Source organism: Netta rufina (genome assembly GCF_964035555.1).
Source record: "Netta rufina genome assembly, chromosome: 8".
Classification (NCBI taxonomy): domain Eukaryota; kingdom Metazoa; phylum Chordata; class Aves; order Anseriformes; family Anatidae; genus Netta; species Netta rufina.
Window position 1 is genome coordinate 29400490 of NC_140131.1, and position 27761 is coordinate 29428250.

General features: G+C 38.0%; 1 protein-coding gene across 1 annotated transcript; it reads right to left on the reverse strand.

Annotated features, from left to right (window-relative positions):
- Positions 1-27761, reverse strand: SNX7 (sorting nexin 7). Its single transcript, XM_084291483.1, has 9 exons — positions 27513-27761; positions 22420-22602; positions 20479-20589; positions 19888-20052; positions 18691-18892; positions 16895-17094; positions 13255-13341; positions 6520-6672; positions 1-299 (listed from the first exon to the last, which is right to left on the reverse strand). The coding sequence occupies exons 1-9, from the start codon at positions 27705-27707 to the stop codon at positions 219-221; spliced, it is 1377 nt and encodes a 458-aa protein (XP_084147609.1). The 5' UTR covers positions 27708-27761; the 3' UTR covers positions 1-218.

A 27761-nucleotide genomic window follows, 5' to 3' on the forward strand; every position in this document is an offset into this window, starting at 1 on the left:
ATAAAAATATGTAAAATCACAACTAAGCAATATAAAGCAATATATAGCATGTTCCAAAATGTGTTTCAGGACTAGAATACCTGAGTTTTCAATAAGCTGGTTTCCTGCGTTTCACTGATTTTAACAGTTATATTTAACAATATATCTGATCTCATATAAAGCACTTCTTTGGTTGGGAGAAACTGCATGGAAAGGTAGAGATCAAGCAGAGATACTACTCAAGGCCTGTCTTCAGAATCTTCTTCTCCGTGACGATCCACCGTTTGAGATGCTAAGAAGGACTCCCATGTAGCAAGGCACTTAAAAAAGAACACAGATACATATTAATATAGCAGACAGATTTCTGTAGAACTGGTAGCCAAGGAGAAAAAGAAGAAAAAAAAATAGCAGAATACATATGCATTGTCACAAGCTGTTTCTGTGGGACTACGGTAAGAGCAAAATATGGTTTCCTAGGCAGCTCAGTGATATGCAAAATGTTAGCCAACATGCTGAGTGAGCTGTAAAGGTCACTTTTCCATAATGACAAGCACACAGTGTGAGCATCGTAATTGTATGTGTTATCACGGGAGATGCTAACATTAATTATGCCCTTCTTTAATCTCTCCCTTTAGTTACAGGCAAAGATCTCCTCCAAACAGAAAGCACAGTCAGGCACAGTTTCTGCATAATCTCTATGGATTCCTGTAGTATACTCAATTCTTTCCAAGTTAAATTAAAACATTTTTTTCTAAACACACAGATAATTCCTTTCCGCCCTGAGTAATGAGAAAGAAATGGGACAAGAAAGGCAGGAGGCTGGGGGGAGACTGTCGTCTTTACAACAAATGTTTCTCTCCTAATGGAAAAACGTATTCATAACTGTATAAGCTATTGTTTTGATTTGAAGCACCAACACTGTAGTCAGTAAAAGGAAAAAAACAAAAACAAAATTAAATAAATAAAAATATATGACTTTGGTTCAGTTTGGTTTAAATTAGTGTTGGCATCTTGGCAAACCTATATAAATCATAGAGTATTCTTGAGAATCATGGCTAGCCTATCACTATGGTTTGCTGATGTTTCTTACCGAAGTACCAGGTTTCTGCCATTTTAAGTCTGTCAACAAACAGTACAGCTAAACTTATGCAATAATTTTACATTGAACAGTCTTTTGTTGTTGAATGACATTTTTTTCTGAACCACAGCTTAATTTATACCATGTAACTTCATGTCTTGCCATTCTGTAATTTCAGTAATTTGAATTATATATATATATATATATCATATATACTGGCTGGAATATAAAAATGGCTGTCTATTATCTCTGCAACACTGATCCAAAATGCATGTCTTAAAATGCAGTCACACTATGTTGCTTACCCAGATAAATATAATCTACTAAAGCCTTTCCAGACAAAGATGCAGAGCATTTTCTCAGGTATACAAGTTACTTGGTTTTTATTTATCCTAATTTATGTAACCAAAACATACTTTCCAAAATGTAAGAGAAATAGTGGCTCATTTCACTGGCAGACATCACAGTGCTGCTACAGCTGACAAGTTTTATAATTAACCATACCAAGACAAAACTAGGTCTCTGTGCCTTAGGCTCAAGCTTTTTATATTGTGAAGCATGAACTGCATAAATGACATTTTGTTAGTGATGTATACTTCAGCATTATTACAGAATGATTTTACTTGGTTCTCCTGTGAGGGTAAAAATGGAGATCTGAACAGAGGATCAGCCAGCTTTCACAAAGAGACAGAAAGGAAAAAAAAAAAAAAAAAAGAAAGAAAATCAAATGCAGGAAATTAAATGTGCATGCATAGGATTGAAATTCATAATCCAATTACTTGTAAAAGCCCCACAGAAGACATAACGAAACCTAAATATACAAAATGAAAAAAGCAAGTGCTTAAATAAGGCTACTTTACCTAAAATAGTCTGCCTACTACTGCAGGTCACACATCTGTTCTGCAACACCATTTTTAGAAATAGCAGTGAGAGGTTTCCGTATACTACAATTGCATATCATACTAAAAAGGAGATATAAAAATAGAACATGTAGTAGGGATGATAACAGAAGCAATGTGTCACATGCCATGTGTGTTTCTGTTCCAGTTTCCTAATTTTCCATGGTTGATACCTTAAAAATACCTTTTATGACAATATTTCCTAGAGAAGAATCTGAAAATGTAGTCTTCCATGTGTGAGAGAGACAAAGATCACTTTCATAGTGTCTGGGTGCAAGGAAACAAAAACTGGAGTCAACAGAAATAGAAAAATGCTGATTCCTAGTATAATAATAAATAAACACAAAACAACAACAAAACAAAACAAAAACAAAGAAAGAAACAAAAACAGAACATTAAAGCCTTCATGAAAGTATGTAAAATAAATGTCTATGGTTGAAATGATTGAGGGTTCAAAGATGGAGCCAGGCTTTGAAACAACATTCACAGAGACAAACTGGCTCAGCCATGTGGGAGCTTTTGAAAATCACATGAAGTTTGTTAACTAAATTCCTGGGTAGGGAATTCCTAAATTCCTATGGTAGGATGTGATCAACATGCATAAGCAGCTGACTTTGGTACACAACCAAATGACTCGTTAAATGCATCACAACAGAGGCCTCCAGGGTAAACAACAAATCTCATCTATTTTTCTACAGCTTATACTAGACAGATACATATAGGCTTTGGAGTTAGAGGGAAGTTACTCCAGTGGGGAAGGAGTATTGTTTTGACCTAATGAATTTATTGGATCAATTTATGCCTGCATGACAATGTAGATCACAGGAACGAACCAAATTAGGCTTGGAATAGTTAAGAAAATCAAGAAATGTATGTTTCTGGAAAAGAGTAAGCCGTGTCAATGCCGATAAGAATCTCACTACCCTATCAAAGATAAGTTTAGCTTTATATCAGATTAATCTGCAAAGGTTTAAACAGGATTAGTTTGACATGGCAAAAACAAAATTAGAGGCTACACATTAAAAGAAGGTGCATCCTTGCACAAGGAAAAACATGTTCTTTCAATGCCGAAATGAATTAAATATCATTCCACATTATGAAAACAAACAAACAAACAAAAACATAACCCACAATCTTCCTGCAGTTACTAGAGTACTTTATAAGCAATGGAAAACCAAACTCTGGTATATTTCCTGGATTTACAAGATCTGACTGGTATTTGGATTGTGCTGCAAAACCCACTTGTTCAGATCACAGAATCACAGAACTGTAGGGGTTGGAAGGGACCTCGAAAGATCATCAGGTCCAACCCCCCTGCCAAAGCAGGTTCCTCAGAGCAGGCTGCCCAAGTAGGCGTCCAGACAGGCCTTGAATATCTCCAGAGAAGGAGACTCCACAGCCTCCCTGGGCAGCCTGTTCCAGTGCTCCGTCACCCTCACTGTGAAGAAGTTCTTCCACATGTCAGTGCGGAACTTCCTGTGCTCTAACTTGCAGCCATTGCCCCTTGTCCCTTGTCCTATCCCCACAAACCATATTTGTTTTTTTTCTGAATAGAATATGTTAACGAAGTTATTTGCTGAGAAAAGTAAATGTTTTTTTTTTGTTTGTTTGTTTTGTTTTTGTTTGTTTGTTTTGTTTTGTTTTTTTGATGTAAATATCCTGAAGACTATGGTAAACATGAGGGGGAAAAAAAAGGGAAAATGTAGTAAATGTTTAATCACTCTTGCTCTCTGAAGCCAAAGTTCAGCATTCCTGGTTGCCTGGATTGGTGACTTGTATGAACCAGGAAGACTTCAGACACCCTAGCTAAATAACAACAACTACTCCTTTGTATCTTGTTTTGGTTTTAGCAATGCTTTATCCTTAGGAAGCTGCAGAATATCTATACCTAACTTAATGCAAAGACTGTGATTCTGTGACTCCCGGTGACACGCAGCTTTCTCAGCTGTATGCTCCACCCTGTGGACAGTTTGTGATTTCAACCATTCAGAAGATAGCATCTCTTCTGAACTGAGCTGTGCTACTTCAGACAGTTGTGTCATACCTAAGGCATGGGAAAAAGCAGTAAAATAAATGGTACAGCACCAACACATGCTTCATTGAAGAACTCTTCTCTGTAAGGCAAACAAAATGATGCTGTTTTCTTCAGAAACTGGAGTAAAGTCCTGACTTTCTTTTTAAATTAAAACCTTTTCATATTATTTCAGAAAATCCTCCCTGTTTTAGCAATGCACTTACAGTCATTTTTAATACAGTATGTTACTGGCCTCAAGTTTGAATACAGGGAGAGTAAAACATTTTTCAACTCTTTTCTGGAAGAAAAGGACAGGCAGTAAAGAACTTTATGAACTCTTGAGACCAACTACAGGAATTCTAAGAGATTGGTCAGTCGTGGTAACTGGGTACCAAAATGGCATCATATTCAAATGTATTATAACACAGCTTGCACATTATCCCAGGAAAGACATCATTCTCATGGGTCTGCATAAGAGCACCTATAAATTTGGAGCACTGGGCATTAATTAGTGCCTTTGTTACTGAAGCACTGAGAGACAGAAAGGGATTGGTGATACCACAGCTGTAGAAACAAAGGAACAATTCTTACTCAGAAGATTGTGTTTAAGGTAGGATTTTGTTTTTTATGGAAAGCATAAAAACTGCATTCTGATGCTACGGATTATGAGAATCCCTTTCAGAGGTTTCACTTCTAAACAGGGAAAGCAGATGCTAGTGTTTCTTTTTCTGCTGTTTTCAGGAGTGCAACACCTATAGTTTGTAATATAAGGGCTTCTGACTGTAATCACTTCTTCAATAATTAACCATTGTTAGTAACCACAGGTCTCCAAAAAAAATGCACGTTAGATTTAAACTCCCAAACTGAGTATTAACTTTACAGAAATCTCTTGAATGTCAGTATTAAAATAAAATGTTTCTGTTAAAACCAACAACAAAATGATAAGCACTCGCATTTCAAACAAGTTAGCATAATGTTTACTATTATTAAAACCAATGCACCAATCCAATAAGGTATTTTTTTCTAAATTTTAGATCTATCAACGCATAACAGCAAACATATTTTATGCAGATTTCAGTATGTAAGAAAAGCACCAACAAAGAATAATGTTTCAATATAAACCAACTTGTCCAGTATTTCCGAGGCTATTTAAAAAAAAACCAACACTAGTAGTTACAAAAATACTTGAACCATTTTTTGCAGTTTGTGACTTAACGATAGTAATTTCATGTATACTATGAGATTTGGCAGTCTGAATTAAAATTCTAATTCAGCAAAAAGCAGTTTTAGGCAGGACAAAGATAGAAAGAATGATTTTTGTGTTTTAATTTAGCTAATCATTCATGAACAAAACATTCCAGTATATTTAGCATTGATTTAACATACATATTCATGATATAGAAGCCAGAGATCAGCAGCAACTGAAGAAAATGTGAGAGGATGCCAAAAGTTTGCTGCCTGATTTCAGAAAATATTTTGATCTTTACATGTAACAACAGATTGTCAATGTCCGTGCATCTCACAGGCTGCATGCTAATTAATTAGACTTGATGATCATGAGCTCTGTCTTTTCAATTATGTTCTGACAAAATGATTTCTAAAATCAGGACACTGATTTTACACTGAGGCTAATACTCAAGCCATAAAAAGTTCAGAATATGGGATTTGAAGTTACAGATATCAATGTGTATCTGTGAAGAATACTGATTTATGATTAATAGATAGCTAACTGTACTCCTTTTTCCAATATAAGGAGAAGTTCTTTAAAAAAACTCCAGATCTATGGGATATTTTCAAAATAAGCACTTCAATCAACATGTTTCCTATGAAGAAATTTCACAGAATACTTAAAGAGATCTTGTTAAATGTTTTCAAGTTCTACTGCTTAGTATATATTTCTTGGAATTCTTACCAATGATGTTAGCTATGGCATTTGAGTTGAAATTAAAATTTTATCTCAGCCATTTTTCTTTCTTCCCAAAGTATTAAGTTTCAGTTATAAAAAAAAATAATATAGTAACTGCATACATCTGTGTATCTTATAAAAATGTGTAATAAGCTTTTTGTACTGACAGCTCAAAATTGTATTGATACTCTTTATTGCAGTAAATTTTGATTATTTTATGAACGACAATCCCTTAGCGAAATAACTTTCTGAATGTGCTGTTTGAAAAGCAATTACATTTAAATGTTTTCCTCATTCAAAATCATTGTAAAATGTTGGGGCTTCTTCGTGCAGTTACAGCAAAAGGCTGAAAATATAGCAGCTGACATTGAATCAAAAAATATCTTCCAAATTCTTGTGGTTAGTAAAACAAGACTGCCCTCTGTCGATGATGAACTCAGGATCAACCACTTGGGCACAAATAAAATACATTTTACTTAAAACATGTCAAATTAGGGATAACTGCCTCCTTCTGCCCACAAAAACTTATTCTGAAGTTAACACAAGTTCAAACGAAGATGCAAATGTCTTTTTTAGATACAGTGCATTGATTTCTCCACTGAAATAATTAATGAAAAAAAAATGCTATGAGAAAGGGTTTTACCTCTTCATAATAATGGAGATTATTGTCAGCCATATTACCGAATGCCAATCTCATATCACACTGCATATTTTGCTTCCACCTGTCCCAGTCTGCTTTCAGAGCATTATTGGCACATTCTACTTTGTCTTCAAGTTTCCCAATCTCTTCTGAGAACTAAATATGAATTGTAAACATAAAAAAAAAATAAAAATTAGTAGAGTCATGATTTCAAATGTGATTGAAAACAAATGATCATAGTGCAGTAAGATGAACAGAACTGCAGAACCAAGGTTGGTATTACAATTAGTACATCCGTTCCCACGGATAAATTTTAAATTATGTTCTTAATGAATAGCTCAGTACAATTTCTGAAATATTAATAGCAGAAATTCCAGATGGTAACTAAAGTGTTGCTGAAAATATTTTTATTGACTGCGAAGTTACAGACTGTGGCACCTCTTTACTTGCACTTGACAGTAATTCATTAAAAAAAGGAAACTTAAAAGGCTTTACTGGAGCAGAATCAACTATACAAATTAGATTTGGACAGAAAAACTGAGAAAACCCTGACAGAACCTTTGATGACCTCAGGGAAAATCAGAATGGGGGAAACAGCAGAAATCACACACACAAACTTTCTGATTTCTTGCCTGTCAACTTGCAATTTTTTATTGTGGAACTAACCTCTGTGTGACCATGTGAGGAAGGCAGAAATACAGAAGTAGAGAAAGAAATTAAAACAGGATTTCTGCAGAGCAGGAACTCCTTCACAGGGATCCAGGATCAAAAACCTTGAGGGCAGCTACTATGCAGACATTATTTTCTTCTAATTGCTGGAGATGCCCAAAGTGAATTTCAGCTAATGGGAATCAGTAAGTAGATAGAGGGCCCCTCTTTAATGAGTCTTCTAGTCCTCTCAGTAATTTTGTACCTATTGTTATTTGTTAATCAGCTCTGTTGGTTCTGGCTGGCACCCAATTGCAGAATGAAGTAAATCTTCTGCAGCTACAGCGCGATTCAGTGCCTTGGGACTGCACAGAGACTGTGACAACCCTAGGGAAGTCAGGCATAAATGCCACCAATAACCAACAGCAATCAGGAAAAGCTGATCCTTACACTGTTTCTATTGCAACTCAGGTACCATACATCGTCCTTTTCTTCCTTGTACTCTGCTATCAGGCAAATTGTTTTTTCTTCATATAGCAACTCTGTAAAGTTGGATAGCTCCTCATCAGTTCTGCAGAGCTGGTGCTGTCATTGGTATTAACTTCCAAGTCTTTTACAGGATTTTCAGGGGATGCTTAGGCTATTCACAGAATGCAGAAATGTCAGACTTCAGAGCAGGATATGGAAGGGTACAATCTGCAGCTTCCAGCTTAAGCCATGCACGAAGGGCACCATTCCAGTGCCACAGCTGCAAGTGCTGCAGGAATCAGAAATAAACTAAGCAACACTGTCTGAATCAGTGACAGAATCTGAGACCAATCCTTAAAATTTATGGAGGTATCAAGGAAGGATGACAGCTCATAAATGTTTCTTGTGTGTCCCTGAAGCCAAGAAGAGCCACATATGCTTTAACCAAGTAACTCATGCTTGTGTACATTTCCACTATGCAATGCCCAGCAGAAATCCTGTTCACACTCCATATAGTCAGCATAAAATTGTCACCAAGATCACTCTGAAGTCAGTCAGTTTGTATAACCTTCTGGGAATCCACTGTCTGGGATCTACTGACTGCTGACTCTGGGCCACACTATAACAAGAGGTACTGCTTCTGCCAAAAACAACCCTTCCAAGAACAAAAGGTCAAGTGAAAACATAAGATAATTAATTTCCAAACCACAGATGCAAATTCAAAGTTTGACAAAGTGGAGTCCTTCACCTCTCCAAGTAGCCACAGAATGGGAAAAATGAAAGGAATTTCATCTGAATGGATTTTTTCCCACATTCCACAATACAGAGATGAATACACATTTTTAGTTGGACTTTATTTCTAAACTGATTTTACTTGCTACACATTTAGATTCACAAAATACTGGATATTATTCGAGAACAAAATGAAAAAAAATATTATTTCTACTTTACTGAAAAACCCAAGTTCTATTATCTAGACAGATTAGTAATCAAACTAGGGACAAGTGTAATTTCATCAACTACCAACAGTGTATTTGATATGAAAAGGTTAATCCAAAGTTTAAACATGGAGGAATTACCTCTAAAGACATTACACACAGCTGGATTAGGTATCTTGGTCATGTCCCAAGTTAATTGCCTTTCCTTCTAACACTATAAAAATAAATGCACATAGAATACTGAAAATAGTGAATATTTGTAGCTGATTTAGAGTAAGATGGTGAGTTGAATCATTTTTTCTGCTTTTGCAAGAAAAAAAGTTCTTATTTGAAAATGAGCTAGACAACATGCTTCTGTTGTCAGAATGTCTCTGATTTCAAAGTCCTGGAGCAGCGTCCTCCCCTTATCTTGTTCTTTATATCTTTAAGACATTTATTTTACAGTTTGTTTTTGTCTTGCCTTTTCCAGGAACTTCGAATTTCTTCCACGGTGTAGCCATGATGTGATGTGGACAGGCAGACTGTTCTACATCCCTACCTGGATACGCAGTTTAAACATCACCCTCTAATGCCCCAAAGAAACTGTGTGTTGTATCAAGGCGAGGGTTGGACCTAGGGTCTAAAGACAGCGTTATGCCACACTTCTTCATCTCGACTAGAAAGGTCTAAGATCTACTTTTTCACAGCTGATAAGAAATATTAATACCATCTTCTTCAGCTGACATGACAGCAGAAATCAAAGAATGCCCTGGTCTCTGAACGAACACATCCACCCAGTGTGTTCCTGATTTACGAGGTGTACGTTGTTACAATTTATCCTACCAATTAAATATGGTCCTGAATCCATTTTCTTACACTGATCTCACTGAGGCAGCTAGTGTGATGAATAAAATCTTACATCAGTGGTTCCTGCAGGACAGCATGATGTTCACCAGACGTCATACAGCTGGCCAGAAGGTGTAAGCTAGACACTGCCAGGGCACAGCACTACTGGACATGCACAGGGCGACTTGTAGCCAGAGGAACTTGGCCCAAAAGCCGAACTACCCGGTAAGTCACACAACACTTTACAGTATCTCACTATGCAAACCAGCATGACTTTTAATCTACTACATGCATTAATCCTACAGTTTGGTGGTACTAACCCTGTTCAGCCTGGAGTTGAAATTATCTATTCAGAATGTGATAGATTCAGCACTGCTTTTCTTCATTCCAAGCCTGAATACTAGAATCGTAAGTCAGCATTAACGCCTATCTGGTGCCTGTCTGAATGACTGCCTTCTGTGCTGCCTAAAGCTTGGTGCAGAAGGCCAATGTTTGGCTTTTTAAAAGCACTACAAGCAGCTGGTTCTAAAAGCCTGGTGGGAGAAGCACGGCTCCAAAACGTTTTTGTTTTTTTTTCCCCAGCCAATGGACATTACATCTCATGAGGTTTAATTCATGATTCCAGCCTGTTTCAGCTGCACTGACCTTGAAAATGTTTTGCATTCTCCTGTTGTATAACCACCTGTTTGTTAAATCATTTAATGTTTGCTGTGACCAGTGCTGAAGATCTCACAGCCTTTTATCAGCTCTAATGACAGTCTAAGGTTCCTTATCTGTGGTGGAAATGTACTTCAGATAAGATTAGAATTCATGCCACTCATTGTCAGCAGAATTTCTGGCTACTAGATTGCACTGACAAGTTCAATCTGACGTCTGTGAGATCATTAGAAGCTACATAAGGTATGCCTAGGAATAGAAATGTGAAAATAAAGCCAAACTCAGCATTTGGCACCAGTTCCAATAACAGTACTTCAGGTTCAGGCTTTTTTCCAATCTCCTATCATTCTGAAATCAGTCGGGTTACAAATGTTAGCAAAATAGTTCAAGATGTAATAAAAATTAAAACATAGTAAAAGCAGATGCAGAAAACAGTTAAAAGTTACCTGAACAGTTAAAAATAGCAGTACACCACTCTCCGTGGCCAAACTATCATTAATACAAAAAGCCTTCAACTTCTAATTAAGAAAAGTCTTCAGGATGTAGCCACCACTCAATTACAGAGGACAGGATTTTATGATTAGACTAACAGATATTCGTGTTGCTGCTCTCTTGAGTCTGCAAGGAGAATTGAGGTCTCAGCAACAGCATTTTTTGAAATAATTGAGAAACAGAGAGGCTGGAAAGATAAAGCAAAGGTCTGAACACCTAAGTAATCGTGTGATCTACAGGCTTTTACCAGAGCTGTAACAAGGAAATTCAGAAAAGACCAGGTTTACTGGAAGCAAGGACAAACCTCCTTATGGAGAAAACACTGTCAATATATCAACATGGTATGATCAATAAATGCTAAAGGAAAAAATTATTCCTTTCTGTCTGTAACAGCTGAAGAAAACGGAGTGCGTGCACCTTGTCTGAGGACTCCATGAGATTATACCAGACATACTTTCTGAAAAGGCCGTGTCCTGCCAGGCAATGTCCCTTCCCTACGGTGAACAGCAGCAAGACCAGCTGCTCTACAAGTTGTATGAAATTGCCATTCATCACTGAGTCATTCTGTGCAAATGCAGTTGTTTTTAGCAAGTTGCCAACAAACCATACAAGTGGGAAGTACTGATAAAAGGGATGCAATGTTGCAAAGTTGATCTAACTAGCTGTGTACAAATAACTTAAACGGTGACCTGTGACACTCTTTTGGCAAAACAAATTCTTAGTATATACTGTGCTTTCACATACAACTAATAGACCTGTCTATGATACAGCCGTGGTGAGACCTCACTTAGCAATCAATTGTCCAGTGTGTAGACAGATATAGATAGGCTGAGACTAGAAATATTTAAGTAAAGGTTTGCTGGAAGATGGTCTTTGCTTATTCCTATAAATGTGAAATTAGTGTTATATAACATGTTCATTTATTTCCAAGAGAAACTGTATTTCAGTCACCATTTATGTGACATTCCCTATAAACCTGGGGGAGCAAAGAGCAGATGTGGTTCTCCTGGCAGCCGGCGATCTCTCTGACCCCTGCCGGCTGGTTCCTGGCTGCAGCGATGGCCCTGAACATCCCTGCTACCCTGGGCCAGGGAAACCCTGCGAGCCCCAACACTCCCTCCCCCTCCACTCTCCGTGTTGCTCAGAGGCTGCCCCCTCCTCACCTTTCAGGTTTACAGATGTGGCCTGCACCCACCAAGTCCTTCATGACGGTGCAGGCAGGACAGCCAGGAGGCAAACCTGGGGCCGGGGACACCACAGCTGGGGCTGCTGGGGAGACACGGTGGGCTGGGCGAGGAGCAGGCAGCATGGAAATATGCTGGCCTTGCTGGTAGCTGCAGCTGGCAGAGGACCAAGACCTGTCCTCCGTGCCCCAGCTCCTAGCATGGGGGCTCCTCTGCCTCCTCGCATTTTGTAAGAGCTTTAAACGTTATCCCTAAACTAAAGACAGGAGAAGCAGCTGAGGAAGCCGAAAAACAGATAAGAGAGCAAAAAGGTAGAAAAATTCAAGTAAACAGAATTTCTGCTTCAGGAGAAAAAAAATTAAAAAATAGACGTATTTACTGACTGTCCCACTGCAGTACACAGAGACAAATTATGAAATACACAGTAGACATCACAATTTAGATAGTGGTAATATATTCTTATTTATTCGGTTAACTGACAAGAAATCAAATGAAAATATGCACTTCAGCTGCCAAAAACTACCTAAACAGCTCATCTTTACATGAAAGCTAATTACAACAACCCTAATAAAAAATGTCTGAAATGTCAAGGACTTTCTCCATCGATATACCAGAAAGTTGCAGTAATTATTATCTAGTCATTTTTATATATTATTTACACTGTATAATGCTTGGTGTTAACACTATGCTAAAAGGACATTATTTAGGCTGTAGAGCTCAACTATTAAAAAATTTTAAAAATGCCAGTTCTGCTCTCCACCACAGCTCTAAGCTGCACAGCTGGTAATGGAGCAGTGCAGAAAAAGTGCCACCATTGCACAGGAGCAGGCTGAGGCCACAAGTGAGCCAGTGGCAACAGTGGGCAGGCCAGCACTGAGGTCGTGCAAATTTATCCCAAAATTCCTTTATTCATCCCACTGAACTTCACTGGTGGCTTTCAGGATGCCTGCTTCCATGAGTTACTACAGGTATGGTCTGACTGCTCCAGAATTAAGACATCCGAATGATAGTAAAAAAAAAAAAAAAACATCCTAAAAAATAACCAAATAAGACAGAAACTTGAAGGAGCAAGATTGAGAGCTTTTCATTTTAAATATGTCTAATTGCTTTGCTCGTTCTACCTCCTCTTCCTTTCCTTTGTCAACAGAGCAGCAGCTATGAGAGCGCTGCAGCAAGTCTTACTTTCTCTTAACTCCCAATGGGGATGTAAAGAGAAATGTTAAAAATACACCACAGCACTGCCTGTATTGACAAAACATGATCCGTGGATGCCCATTATTACCAATCCTTTGCTACAGCTGCCTACCCACTGATGTGTTGCATGTTTCTCATCGTTGCCTCTGCCTAGCATGCACAGCTGCAAAGAACAAAGAACGAACTTTTTTTAGAGAAAGTATGGGACATACAGAGACACTATACAGTTACAGAGCATGGCTTCACAGGACACGCTTTCTTCAGGGGATTCATCTCTTGCAGTTAGAGTAAGGCCTAGAATATTTCAGCATTCTGTACAGAGACATACTCACCAGATCCTTGTCTGCCTTTTTATTGGATAAAGCATCAATTTTGGAATCAAGCTCACTTTGAATGTGGTCTCTCCTTTTCAAAACACCCTTAAAATAAAAAATAATAAATAAATAAATAAATAAAGCACACTAAATTTTAGCCATGTATTCAGAAAACCATCAGACAATTTTGAAATTTAATAAATTAAGATCAGAGAATGAAACAATTCAAGAATTTTGGCATGATATAAGTACTTTTCTTTAAAAAAAAATAAAATTGGGTAGTAAGGACTCATATTTCAATACCTACCTTTTATCTTATGTGATTTTTCTAGAATCTTGGTAAATCCAAAAGCAATGCCACAAGAATCTGCCATACACGGTATCATTGCTAATTGTATGAGAAAAACTGCAGCAGCAGTTAACTTACTAGTAACTCAACCTACAATATATTCATTTTAAAAAAGCAACATGAGTTTGTGAAATCAAAAGTATCTTACTTGAGGAAAAGCTACAATACAAATTAGAATAACTGACTAAGAATGGTATACAAGGTATTATTGAAATTGTGACTTTAACCAATATTATTCTGCAAGCACCAACTGTAGTTCAGTAACATCAGATAAAATTATCATAAAAATAATAGATGCAATGACATTGATATGTGTGCCTATTTTCAGTATATGTAATTATTTCCTCCCCTAAAACTGTCTTACAGGTATTATATTTTTAGCATAATGCCAAAAAATAATTAGAAAGGGGAGGAAATGTTACTTGTTAGACTACAAAACAGGAATGGTGTAACAGATTAAATTTCCATTTCTGATGTTCATTTGCTATGTGACCATGAGCAAGTCTTATAAATTTCTCTTTGCCTTAGTTTTCTCATCTGTAAAAGCATACTCAGGTGCGCTTATCTCACAGAAATGTTACAAGGCATTAGTCCTTTAAAAAAATAATCAGAAGCAGGACATACGTAATTGCAAATGTCAAAACCTCCTTTTACTTTGCTGTGCCACAACTGGTTTTACTGCTTCTTCTGCATATACAAAAAAGATTTTCAGAATTTACTTCTAGCACAGGGCATGTTGAAACAGCACAGGGCCTAAGCAGCTCTACCTTTTCTATCTGTCTTATTTGACTGAGTTCTCTCTGATATCTTGTCGCTTTAACAAGCACGACATAAAAAAGCAGTAGGTGAACTTTAAAATAATGTTTCATGTTTCCTTTTGAACATATATACACTAGAAAAAATTGGCAAACTCGACTTGGGACAACTCTGAGTACTACTTTAGCATTACATGCTAACGCATAAATCTACCTTTCAATAGCTTAGAATATCTTCTGTTTCAATAAATATAGAAAATGTTTAGCTGTAAGCACGGAAGTAAAACAATTATGTTTAGAAAAGCTGTCTTTCACAGCTTTTTTATTATTATTTTTATTAATCTTTATTATTTTTTATTTATTTATTTATTTATTTATTATTATTTTTTATTATTATTTTTATTAATCTTTTTTATTATTCCTTTTGCCTCTTTTAAAACTATTTTATTGACCATATGCCAACTTTTATCACAAATATTTCTTAAGTTACAAGATAAAAACAATAATTTTAACATTAACGTGTTGCAATTATAAGCAAGTGCTGAATTCCAATGTCAAACAAATGGACTATGTTTTATATACATATTGTTATACTTTTGTAATTTGTATAATAATTAATACTACCCTGCCACAAAGCCATCAAATAATTGTATGCGGACCCATAACCAATTTAGAGCTGCAGTTTGTACCCTGAAGCACAACAGGACAGTTACACTCTCTAGATTTGTTGTCTCCACTGTGAGTCAGTTAGAAAGGAGCCCGTCTAGACATAATTATTTAACTATGAATTTATCTCTTTCCTCAGTTTAAGGCTAAACTCCCAAAAATACAAGGACTAATCACAGTTGTACTGACCACAACTTCTGCATGTTTGCACGTTAGCTTCCTGCAGCAACACACAAAGGTGCCTGTGATGAGGTACCCTAGAAAGCAGGTTTTACTGGTGTGTGACTTCCTTCATTGTATTTTGAGTATGATTAGTAGTCCCCTCTCCGTACTGTGAGAGGGAACTAAGTTGTAGGAAAAAAAACACGTTGAATGTAAGGAAAAGAGCAGTAGTTTAAGAGGACTGAGCTACTGGAGGAAGATTTTCCTTTGCACAGGACCTTGTGGCAGCTTAATCCTGCATTGCAAGTGTTGCATCAAGGCAACTGCAACTAAGAAAAACAAAACAAAACAAAAACAAAAAAGGAAAAGAAAAAAAAAAAGAAACCAGCAGTGAGTAACAGCAACTCGCAACATGTGCATTAAGAGCCAGGAAGTCATTCTGTGGTTTGTGCAGACAAATCTCTCTGTGCTACACACAGAAGCAAGCACCTGTGAAAGGGTGAGCCAAACTGCAAACTAGAAGGCAGTGTCTCTTCAAAAACATGAGGGATGGGATGGCTCACAGCTAACAGATGTACAAGTTCCGAAAAACAAGATTGGAACTGGGGGAGGGGAGGAAATACTGCAATTTGCCAAGATAGTACTCTCTTCATACCTTTAAGCAAAGTAATGCCTATCTCCGTCTGCCTCCATGTACATTTAAATACTGAGGCCTGTGAGATACAGGACATTTTGTATGGTCTCTCTTTTAGTGAAATTTGTTTTAAAGACAGTGGTCACTGTAGTGACCAGCGTAGTGACACAGTAGTTCTTTAACCTTTCAGTTGCTAAGCCATTTGGAGAAACGGGCAATGCTGTGCACCGTGCCAACAAAGGCCTATGCTGGCCAAGTGAACTTGGGTCTTGCTCTACACAAGACCTGTAGCACACTCAGCCCCTGCTCAGAAGCCACTGCAGTATGAGCAGGACTACCAGCAGAGACACAAAAATGGATACGGCAGATTGCACAGGCATGGCAAATCCTAGACAAAGGCTTGTTTGCAGACATTCCTGCTTTCTGAAGGCAGCAGAGTGGGAATGATGACATGCTGAAGTCAGTTTTTGAATTATGCTGATTGTCAGGTCAGATTTTTTACATTCTCTCCAAGTGTAAGAAAATTACATAGGTGAAGGGAACTGAGAGCATCAGCTTATGGCAGACTAAAACTTGCTTATATAATGACACAGGGACTGGAAGTTTCCTGCTTTTCTAGAAAAAGAAAACATAACTTAGGAACATCTCCCAGAAAAGGAAAGAACCTCTCCAGTCCTCCTCCCCCTCACAATCTGTTACTAGATGAGTCCGTATTTCACCAGTGTCAGCAGAGGTCTTTCTGAACTGCTGTTCCTCGAGCCTTTCTGTGTTCCAGCCTCTGCTACAACACAGAGCTCTCTTCAGAGGGCAAAATCCAAACTCTTCTGCACTACTACCACGAGTGGATCCATGCCACACAAAACTAGCAAGCCTTTCTCATCTGAAAGGGGTGCCTCTAGCCTGATTAACAAGGGAAACAGGACAAACTGGATTCTCTGCTGATGGACAGCGATCCTGTGTAGTGCAGGTTTACTAAGGGCAGTTAATGACAGCAAAATCATTTTCATCAGTTACAAACTCGCTTCTAGAGTTTGTCAGTGTCCTAAGCCAAACTTCATATACTGCCATAAGAAATCCTAAAGGAAGCCTTACCATCAGAATTTCACTGTAGAGAACATACTCATGTAAGATCGGTAGCAGATTTTCCGAGAGCCCTGCCATTCGTTTCTCTGTAGCCTTGCAACACTTGTCAATGCAGCTGGCGATGCCTTTTAGGGAGTCTGCTATATCTTCTTCTGATGCTGACCAAAGTGTGTGGATGGGGCCGTATTCCTTCATTTCATTAAAATACTCTTAACAGGAACATATACACAGGTTAGTTGTTTGTTCACTAACAGGTGTCTAAGCGATACAAATTGCAACCTCATATTTCCTGTGAATGCAGCAAGAAACTAGGACTAATGTTTAATATTTGCTTAGTATGTTCTCAAAGGTGCATACCTAAGTTCATTCCAGTTCTGCAGGTGTTATCTTCTTCAGAAACTTGTATTACTCTAAACAGATAGGTATCCTAAAAATTGCTTCTCTTATGTCTCTGAGCCAAGTGCTGATACGGGGAAGAAAGAATAAGGTACTGCTGTTTGGCAGTACTTAATTTGGCAAGGCTGGTTATGACCTGGAAGATGTTCACAGGATGGTACTGAGAACACGTTTCCATTTATTGAAAACATAATTTTATCACAATTGAGTTTATAATGAAGAAATGTCCAACAAAAGTTGCCAAACAGTTTTGTGCCATGAAGAAATCAATATTTACTTTGAGATCACTTTGACAAAAAAACTCTCCATGGATAATGTAATTAAGACTCTCATGTTAGGCAATTACAAGCAGGACTATTTTCTGAATGTTCTCAGTTATCAACAGGTCACGTCCCCAGCAGTGCAGCCTTGCACACTAGTGTTCTGCCTATTGCTATCTGGAAAATCTAGAAAGAAGATACATCCAGCAGCACTTGGGAACATGTCAAAATTCATAAGGTGTTCCAAGAAATATTTTGTCATTGATGACTTGAACCTAAGAACCTCAGCCAGATATTTCCACTGGAATGAACTATAAAAAAAGGAACCCTTTTCAGCAACATTTATTCTCCTTTTATTAGACCCCTCCAGCTTAGTGAGGACACACTGAGATGTGGTACTGCACACTAAAGCACAAGGTCTTGGTTACTACAGAACAAAGTGTAGCACTTCAAATTATATTATATATACAATAACATTTCTCAAGTGCTGACCAGTAGAAATTGTAAACAGACCTAGTCTGAGATCAGGGTCAAGCTCAGAAAGTTAATAATTTAGAGTTTCAAGTAGGTGTGTAAACTGCTGTTACTGATGAAAAATATGAGCTGAGGTCATCCTTCTCAAGAAAACTCTAACAGGCACAGATTCCCATGGCAGAAACCATGGCCCACAGCAAAGCTCTTAAAAATAATCTACTTGGCCAATACATAAAAAAGGTGCGGAATAAAACTGAAGAAGACATTTAGAGATCTGGAATCTGTGTGGCATTATGCCAGGACAAGACAGGAGAAAAAAACTAACTCTACATTCCACTCAAAGTACAAAACAAAAGGTCATGCAGATCTCCAATAACCACAATAAAATGACAGCCCCACTTGTTATGTTTTCTTCTTTTTAAGCTCCTTACTGGGTAGGTCAATGACATGTTAAAACTTTCCCTATTACCAAGCTATTCAAGTTAACTTGAAGATCTGCCAGAACAATGACCATTATGAAAAGCACCGCATAAATACAAATCTTCCCTTTTTCCCTGCTTGCTGGAAAGAAGTATTTTGCTTGGCATAATGAAAATGAATGTACTGTTTACAACAAGTTGTTTTCCAGTATATTAATTTCTTAAATCCATAAAAAGATATTTGTTTTCTACTTACCCCTTTCTTCCTTGTAGATTCTATGAGCTATTTTGTCCAGTACATTTATTTTCTGACTAAATGTTTCCATATAATCATTCATTTCTGTAAACATTTCAGGACGATTTTTAACTCCTCCTCTTACTGAGGATGCTACAGCTCTTACAGTCTGTCCCATTCTGCTCAGCAAACCAGGGCCCTGCTTCTTGTGTGAGGAGAGTTCCTAAAAAACAGAACATGCTGAGTTTACTTGCACATATATTTTTAAATTCTTTAAAAACAATATGTGGTTAAAAGCTTTCTGTTTTGTTTCAAAACAAAACTATATTCATAGACCTCTGTGGAAAAAAAAAAAAAAAAAAAAAAGCAATTCAGATGTCTTTTTAGTGGATAAATCTCACTCTAAAATTATTAGACCAGTGTCAGAACCATAACCGTCACATGCATTTATTAACTAAGCCTTTCTGGACAAACATAAACATGCTGTGCGTCATGCTCTCACAAAGAATGATTAAAAATGGCAGAAAACCTTTACCCTTTCGTTTCTTAGAGTTGACTAGATTGCAATTTAGCCTTGTGAACAGGAAAGCAGAGGTAATGATTGCAGAAAGAACTCATTGAGAAAAGCAAACAATGTTCCTACTGGAAGAAATAAGCCAGCGATTTTCTGTAACTATTTTTACATGTTGATAGAATAGCCTTTGCTAAAGTTCAGAGGCAGGCTTTCTGAGTACAAAACTCTGATCTTCAAGTGGCAACATCTTGCAAAAATACCACAGGAAATACAAAGGATATATTTTTCTTTTATGAGACCGGTATAACTTAAAAAAAAAAAAAAATCAGATGAAAAAGACAAGTGCTATGCCAAAACTGTAATTCATTTAAATTACTACTTTTCATATAATCTTTGAAGCTTATGTGTATAATAGAAAGCATGCAGAGTTGAAATATTGTGCCACAAAAATCCAAAACGCAGCAACAAAAACTGCTTTGGCAGGTACAGCAATATTTATGGCCACACGCAAGATTACCAAATGCACAGAAGAAAAGGTTATCTCGGGGGACGAATATTCCATAAATTCCACACCTTCTTCTGACACTTCTGTAACAAGCTGTGGGAGGATGCTATTGAATACTGAACTAGGGAGACTCCTGATACACTCTACTAACACAAGACGTGGTTTCATATAACTGTAGATAAAAATAAAGCCATTTTACCCAGGCTTGTGCAGTAAGAAAAATTTTGAAGTCTTCATTAAAAGTTAAAGTTGGATGATCAGCAATGCGGTTCAAAAATTTATGTAAAGCTTTTCTTCGAGTCTCAATGAATTCATCGCTAAATCGTTCCACCATTCCTTTCATTATGAATTTTTCAGGCAATGGCTAAAAAAAAAAAGAAAAAAGTGTATTGTATAACTTGCAAAATATTAGGGATATTATAACAGTTCCTCTACTTACTGAAAACATAGAAACATAGATACAGCTTGTAAAATTCACCATGTAAAAGCAAACTGCTACAAAACTATCATATTTAACAGCGGTATATACTGGTATTTGTAGCCGATAGTATAGCAGGATACAAGTACAATTAAGAAAGGGGAAATAAATTACTGCAAATGGCACAATTTCAAAGATAAGTGAATTACAGAATTTTTAATTATCGCTTATATACATACATAGAAAGCTACTAAAAGGTTAGTTTGATGCTCATGAGAGTTCAGAAACACAAGAAAGCCTTCAAGCAGCTCTGTTTAAAACTGGGGTCATCTTATAAATGAATAAAAATAACATAAGGTTTAACAAACGAACAGGAATAATTAGTGTTGGATGTGCTTCTTCGAGTTTGCTCTTCAACCAAAGGAAATCCTGATACCGTCTTCGAACTTCATATTCACAGGAGTCAAATTCACCACGAGATGTCTGAAAACCATGGAGATAAAAAACACGACCAGAAAGTGAGAATACTGTGAAAAAATAATGATATTGTTTTAGATTTTGAAGAAAACTGCATACGTGATTCTATTTTGCCCTTGCTATTTGCTTGCTGTTTTTTAATGCACGACGATCAATCTCTTAATGAAATAGAACACATGCAATTTTAGCAACAAATCCAAGTTCTACTTTGAAACAACATCAACAACAAAAGAAAAACTAAACAGCAGAGTGACCTAAAATAATCACCCTAGCAGTGTTTTCAGAAGATTTCAATCATTACTTTACTGTGCCATGTCCCTTTTAGCAATCATAGTTATGTTGATTACCCTTAGGGCACTTCTTCTGAAATGATCTGAAATCAATGAGTGAGGAAAGTCCATTTTTTAGCATTCTGAAAAAGCTAGAAATAGCTGACATACGTCCTTGGGGCCTGCTGATGCCAGTCAACAATCCTCACATTCAGAACGTGAAAACTTCAGCACATCATAGAAGTAACATTTCCTGTGCTGTTTAATGGATTCTGCTACTCCATCATCAACTCCAGTTCTGTAGCCCTTTGTCAGAGCTTGCCAACAAACCTTTAATGCTTGTAAAAATGCTTATTACAGCATTGTGAAATTGTCAAACCATGAGATTTATTTTATCACCACTCTATCTTCTAGAATCAAGCTACAAAGAGCTCATGTTTACATCAGAGTGATGCATGCTGTTTAGCGTTTGTTGTTGCACGGAGATTTATAATGCAATGCAAGTAAATTCTAAAAAACTCAAAACACACTTTACCAATCTAAACATTTTTGAGGACTGAATAAATTTTTTTCAAGTTATGTGGGAGGAATGACATTACTTTATCATCAACAACCAGCACTTCAAATTAAATATGATAAGAAAGGATGGAAGAGATAAAAAAGGAAAAGCAATCCACCTTACAGCCCTTCCATATTTGCCTGCAGAAAAAATGTTCTTTTGTCTACAAAAAGATGCATAAAGTGAAAATTATTGCTAGCAACCTAATGAAGATAGCTCTCTTCCTACTCTTTAAATATTTTATGAGGAATTGATAACTTCTCTTATTTAAAGATGAATAATTCCCATTTGAAAATTTGGTTTTAAATGAATCTTTTAAAAAGAACTCAAAGTAAAATAAATTAACACAGTAATTCTCAAAACACAGCCTGCAGAATATTTGCTGGTAATCCCAAATGATCTGTCTGGTCTCACAACACTTTCTTCCTTATTTCCAGTGAATAATTTGCATTCAGGACAGCTAAAAATACACTATGTTGTTTCCTAATATTACTTTTTTTTTCATTTGAGAATTGTGGCAGTTTCCCAGAAATCATATGCGACTGTTGATGGGAAACAAACTTCCCCATCGCAGTGGGCATTGCAATTACGAAAGAATGGAGCTGAAAGACTTTGTAGCAGCAAGTCTTTTCATGCAAAGCAAAAGGCCTGCAAGTGATCCAAAAGTCATATAATACGTTGGCTAACACAGTGTCTTCAAACAAAATCAGTGGCTCTGCTGTTTCATATTCATGTCGAAGATCACAACAGAAAATATTTATTTCCATATAGAACTGAATTTGCCATTGAAGGAATACCAGCTATTTTCTCAGTATAAAAAAATCTATGTACATAACGTCTGTAGACTTTACTGATTTTTTTTAAAAACTTCCAGTTTCATACCATTTTAGTGCTCTACAACTCATAGCAAAATCAGACTATGATTTCAACTTAGTAATATCCCAAAGAATGGTTCAAAAGAAGAGAGAAAATATTGTTACCAGTGTAAGCCACTGAATAGATGCTTACCTTTGTGATTACTCTGTATGTAATGAATGTTTCAATGGCTGTAATGTGGCTTTCAGGATCATCGACAGTAATGAAGAGATCTCTTAATTCTGGTTCATCTTCAAATTTATACTGGTTTATCATAGATGAGGGGGATATTGTCATTGAAGGACTGAATGAGTTTGCTTCAGCCAATGATGTATCCTGCATATAAGACATAAGAACATTCATATTGAAACATATTTACGCACACACAAACATGTCTCAGATGCTGTAACGGCAAGATGAAAGAATTATATGATATGTGGCAAATCTATTATCTATTCACTTCAGTAAGGACGTAAGAAATAAGAGTGAGACTTATTCTTTAACTGATGAAAGCAAAATGCTACCATTTGACTAGACCTTTATGCATAGTTAGAAAGAGAAATTGCCTGTGAATGCTTAAATTAGTTATGATTACAAGCATCTAGTATTTGTGTAGTATGATTACCAGCTTTATTATAATGGTTAGAAGCCAGTTACTCAGGACTCATCATGCTTGAATTATCTCTAGTATGTTGAACAGGGTGGATAAGAAAGTACGATTTTAAGAAACAAAACAAAATCTACATCAGAATTTTTACTGGAATTGGGTATCCGAGTTTGCATATATTTTAAAATAGAATTTCAAATGGGAAACTTTTACAGAGATGTAAATTTAATCTTTTAAAAAAAGAAAAGCTAAGTAAGAATGCAGTACAAAATTACTGCTTAATTTATTAATTTAATTAAATTCACTAACTCAGAAAACAGCATAATAATTTAATAAATTATTAAAAATAAATGAAAGCAATTAAAATCAATAATCATATTGTAAATATCAGACATTTAATATAGCTTTTCTAACATATCCAATGCAATGAAGTATTTCAATTAATAACAAGCTTCAATATTTCTCGGTGTTTTTGGAAAGTTGCTTTCTCTTTTCATAAACTTAAGCTTATACACAAAACTGGGTAAAAACTGGCTATTTAAATCAGAATTTCTGAATGAGATCATCAGGCAAATGAGCAACCACACTGCCAGGAGCCCCACGCTGCGCTGCCATCCTACACAGGACTTCTACGCTGCCCTTGGCACTGGGAGCTCGCCTGAGCTACCTTTCTATCTGCTTTATGCCACAGTAAAACCAATTGCTTGCTCGTCCAAGCCTGTGAATCAGCAACACGGAACAGCTTGGGTTGGAAGGGACCCTAAAGACCACCCAGTTCCAACACCTTGCCCTGCACAGGGACGCTGCCCACTGGATCGGATTCCCCTTGGCCCAACCAGCCTGGCCTCGAACACCTCCAGGGATGGGGCATGCACGGCTTCTCCGGGCAGCCTGCTCATGAAACTGGCTCCTCTCTTGCAAGAGAATCCCAGAGTGGTAAAAAAAGGTCCTTCCTAGTGCCTTGCTGGCTATGGAGCATGCAGAAAAGGGATGCTGCTGAAGAGAAAACTGGTGAAATGTCAGGAGTGGAAATGTGTGAGGCCACGCAAGCTGGAGCCAGGTATTGCCATGTGGGACTGAGGAGTGCAAGACTGGTGTCACTGAGGATGGAAAAACTTTCTCCTTTGGATTTAACCAAACCAAAGCTGCCTCTGGGCTATGTTCTCCCCTCTCACTCTTTTCCAGTCTTTAACCTCATCATCATACACTGCCAGCTCCCTCCTTTGGATTTTTCAATGTACTCTCACACACAGGGAGTAGAAACCTCTGTCGTGAACCATGCACTGAAATCACTCATGTACCAGATCTCCTCCCATCACGCATGTACAGTTCTTTGACCAGGGAAACAAAGCCAAGAAGAAAGGTTAAAGACAATGCTTTAAATATTACAGAGCTGCTTCCTTGTATGCCTGCCAGTCACGTTATATATTTTACTCAGCCTGTTCCAACCCACAATTTCTGTATTGGTACGTAGTCTGCACCGCCGGCAGTGGTGGAGGATGAATAGAAAAGCTGTGTTTTCATGGCTCACCAGCACTAGCTGCCCGTGCTCCCCATGAAGAATGAAACTGCTTTCCAAACGTGCGAGTTCAGGGCAGGCCATGTGATTCACAGTGCTGAGACAATGGGAAATTCCCAGGGAGAGAAAAATGCGTGTGAGCATGTAAGGGACTTGGATGGCCATACACTTGAGGAATAATGATACTGCAAAGCCTAAACTGGATCAAGGCAAATGTGTTTCATATCTTCTAATTTCCTATGGGCCATTACTATCTTAATATTTCCTTCCTCTTTCTAGGTTGCTACTAAAAGTTGTTCTATACAGGCAGGCTCCTGAAAGCATGCTTTTATATGAGAGGCCTAAAAAATACATAGCTTATGAAATAAAACACTGACAATAAAAATCCACAGAGTAAGCAGGACTTCTGTTTTGTTGTAGTATGGTTTCTGTGTTGTCTGCACGTCAGTGAATACATGTAAGGTTTAAACAAGCATCTGTTTCTCTATCATCACGATACTTCAGGTTTATTTCCAGCAGTTCTTGAAGTTTGCTGACATGTCTGATGCCATCACAGGGGAACACAGTTAAAAAAAAAAAAAAAAATTAGATAATTTTCTGTTTTCTACACAGCTGTAATTTTGGGGTTGGTCCTGTTTTTGTGTGCATACTGTTGACGGTGGAAGTTGTATGGCAGGGGAAAAACAGATGATTCTTCCAGCTCTTGTTTTTTAAAACTTTTTTTTATAAACTTCTTTCCTCTTTATCTATGCGAAGAAAGTCAAGGCTTTGCCCTTGATAAGGAGGCACTTTCCCACACCTTCCACGACTCCATGTGCCTACCAACCCCCTCCTCCCTTCCATGCCCTTGAACTACTGGCAGAAGAGACGAAACCTTTGAAACCAGCTTAAATCCTTGATCAACTTGTTCTGAAAAAAGTAGCAATTCTGTGGTGGCATGTACATCTTTTCTACAAACACCATGAATTAAGTTTTCTGTAATCATGGAAGGGAGACAAGCATTGTAAAACCGAGTTTTGAAAGGAGGGCTGCTTAACATTTTAAGTATTAACCAAATCACTGACAGCTTTGTCAATGTCATGTCAAGGTACCACCAGCAAGGAACACAAGGATTACTGGAGTGCAGTACATGTGGTACTGTACTTTGAAACCCATGGAAGAAAGCAGGCTGCAAACACTGCATTCGTGTGACTCATCATTCAACCCTGAGAGGCTGTCTCTGCTAAAACGACCTCAGAACTTTTTCCATGGTAACAGAAACTGGGATAAAGTGAAATGCACGTTACATTATGAAATGCTTTATCAGGGCTGCCGAATAAAATGCTAGTCTGTAATATTTGAGGTATGTCGCCGGATATTGGGCCAGTGGTTTATGACACTATCAGGTTAAATGTCTATGAATTTTCATACAATAAAAGCTTTGCCTTTACAACTTGAGTAATAACTTACAGTATTGAGGCTGACAATTTTTAAGAACCTCATTTTTCACCATTTTGGTAGCTGGTCCATTTCACTGACTAAACTTAGAAAAATGAAGTCAGTGTCAGGCACTGAGCACTGCACTGCCGCTGCATCCCATTGGGCCTTGCTAATGCTGGCGACCTTAAAGACAGTGATGTGAGACACTCCATTAAAATACAATTTAATACAGGGTGGTCTTGGAACAGCACATTATGGAAAAATCAGTTTTACAAAAATAAGTCTGATGCTACATTTAGCTTGTCAGTTTCCCTTTAACATACAGAACACAAGCAGAGGATGCAACCCCAAATCACCCTCACAGGTTTTCAACCTCTCAAAAGATCAGCGCTCAAGCTGTAGCTGAAAACAAACTGAATTTCTGGCCAACATATAACCACTAAATGTATGTGTCTAAGATTTGGAAAGAACACTGGAGCTTTAACACAGTTTGACACATTTTCTTGTTCGCAGAAATAGGTTATTTTGCATGCAGTAAATCTTTTATTAGTAGCTAACATTAACAGTAGTTAAAATTTAATATAAGCAAGAAATATTTTTGCATGAATCTAGGTGGCAGTAATTTAAGGATATAGATATTTCCCATAGAGCAGCAGTATCTCATATCATCCATACTTGTTTTTATTTTTTATTCTCAAGGACCTTCACCCTTGACAAGCAAGCATGTTGATATGTTGTATTGATAGGCACTGACACCTGCATGCAGAACTGCCTGAGCTTACCTCGTAAACGCAAAAGGATTCAAGGTAAGATACAACTGAAGTTATATTTAACATTGGTTTTGTCTGCAAGTTCAGCAAATCTTCAGATCAGATCAAGACTGATACTTTTCCAGAAAATATGATTTGGCTAAACCCTAGTTATGCTTTAGAAAAACACTGATAACTTAGTGAAGTTTAGCCTGACCTCTTGTATGTTACAGATTATTAAATTACCTAATAGATACCTGTGGTGTTAAAATGCATGAATTTCAAGAATTTTATTGCAGTCACAGTTTAAATACATAGCTCCTAAGAATAAGGCTTTTATTCCAATGTGGTTTTTTATTCACACGTACAAAGAAGTATCTTTTTTACACAAAAATAGAAAATATACACTTAGTTCATATTACACTTGGTCCTAATAAAAATGTTTGCTGTCGCATTTTCAAATAGGAAAAATATTTACTATTTCTTTCCATCGTCATACATTCTGGTACCCAACAGGCAGAAGTCTCAGCAAGTGGATGGGGCCACAGCTGCCCTATACATTTTTTCCACCTCAGCTCTCTGTACATCCTTACGGGACATTTTACACAGCCGTGACAGGGCAAACGCATCCATCGCAGGCTCCCTTCTCTAGCGGCTGAGAGGGCGAGAGTTAAAGCCCTGTCTTGACCAAACCAGCACAAAATGAGAGCCCTTACACGTGGCAGCCTCACCACCCTTCATGAGATTCATCACAACCAGCAATCAGCCCTGCCCGCGCTGACGGCCGGACAGACGGACAGACGGACGGAGGGAGGGAAGGAGGGAGCCGGGACCCGCCCGATGCCGGCAGGGCCGCCGCGGGGAGCGGAGCGGAGCTGCCGTGCGCAGCCGGGCCTCGCCTCCCCTCCCCTTCTCTCCCGCCCCGTCCCGTGCCGTCCCGGTCCCGCCGTACCTTGCTGAACACCTCCAGGTCGTCCTCCTCGTCGTCCAACTCCAGCACCTCGGCGGGGGCGCCCAGCAGCGGCACCCGGGCGGCGCCGGGGGTGCTGGCGGGGAGCTCAGCCCCGGCCCCGCTCCCGCTCCCGCTCCCTCCCCCGGCAGGGGGGAGCGGCGGCGGCGGCCCCGGGACCCGTCCCTCTGCCTCCATCCTCGCCGCGAGCGCGGGCGGCCGCCCCGCCGGAGCCGCTCCCCGGGGCACCGC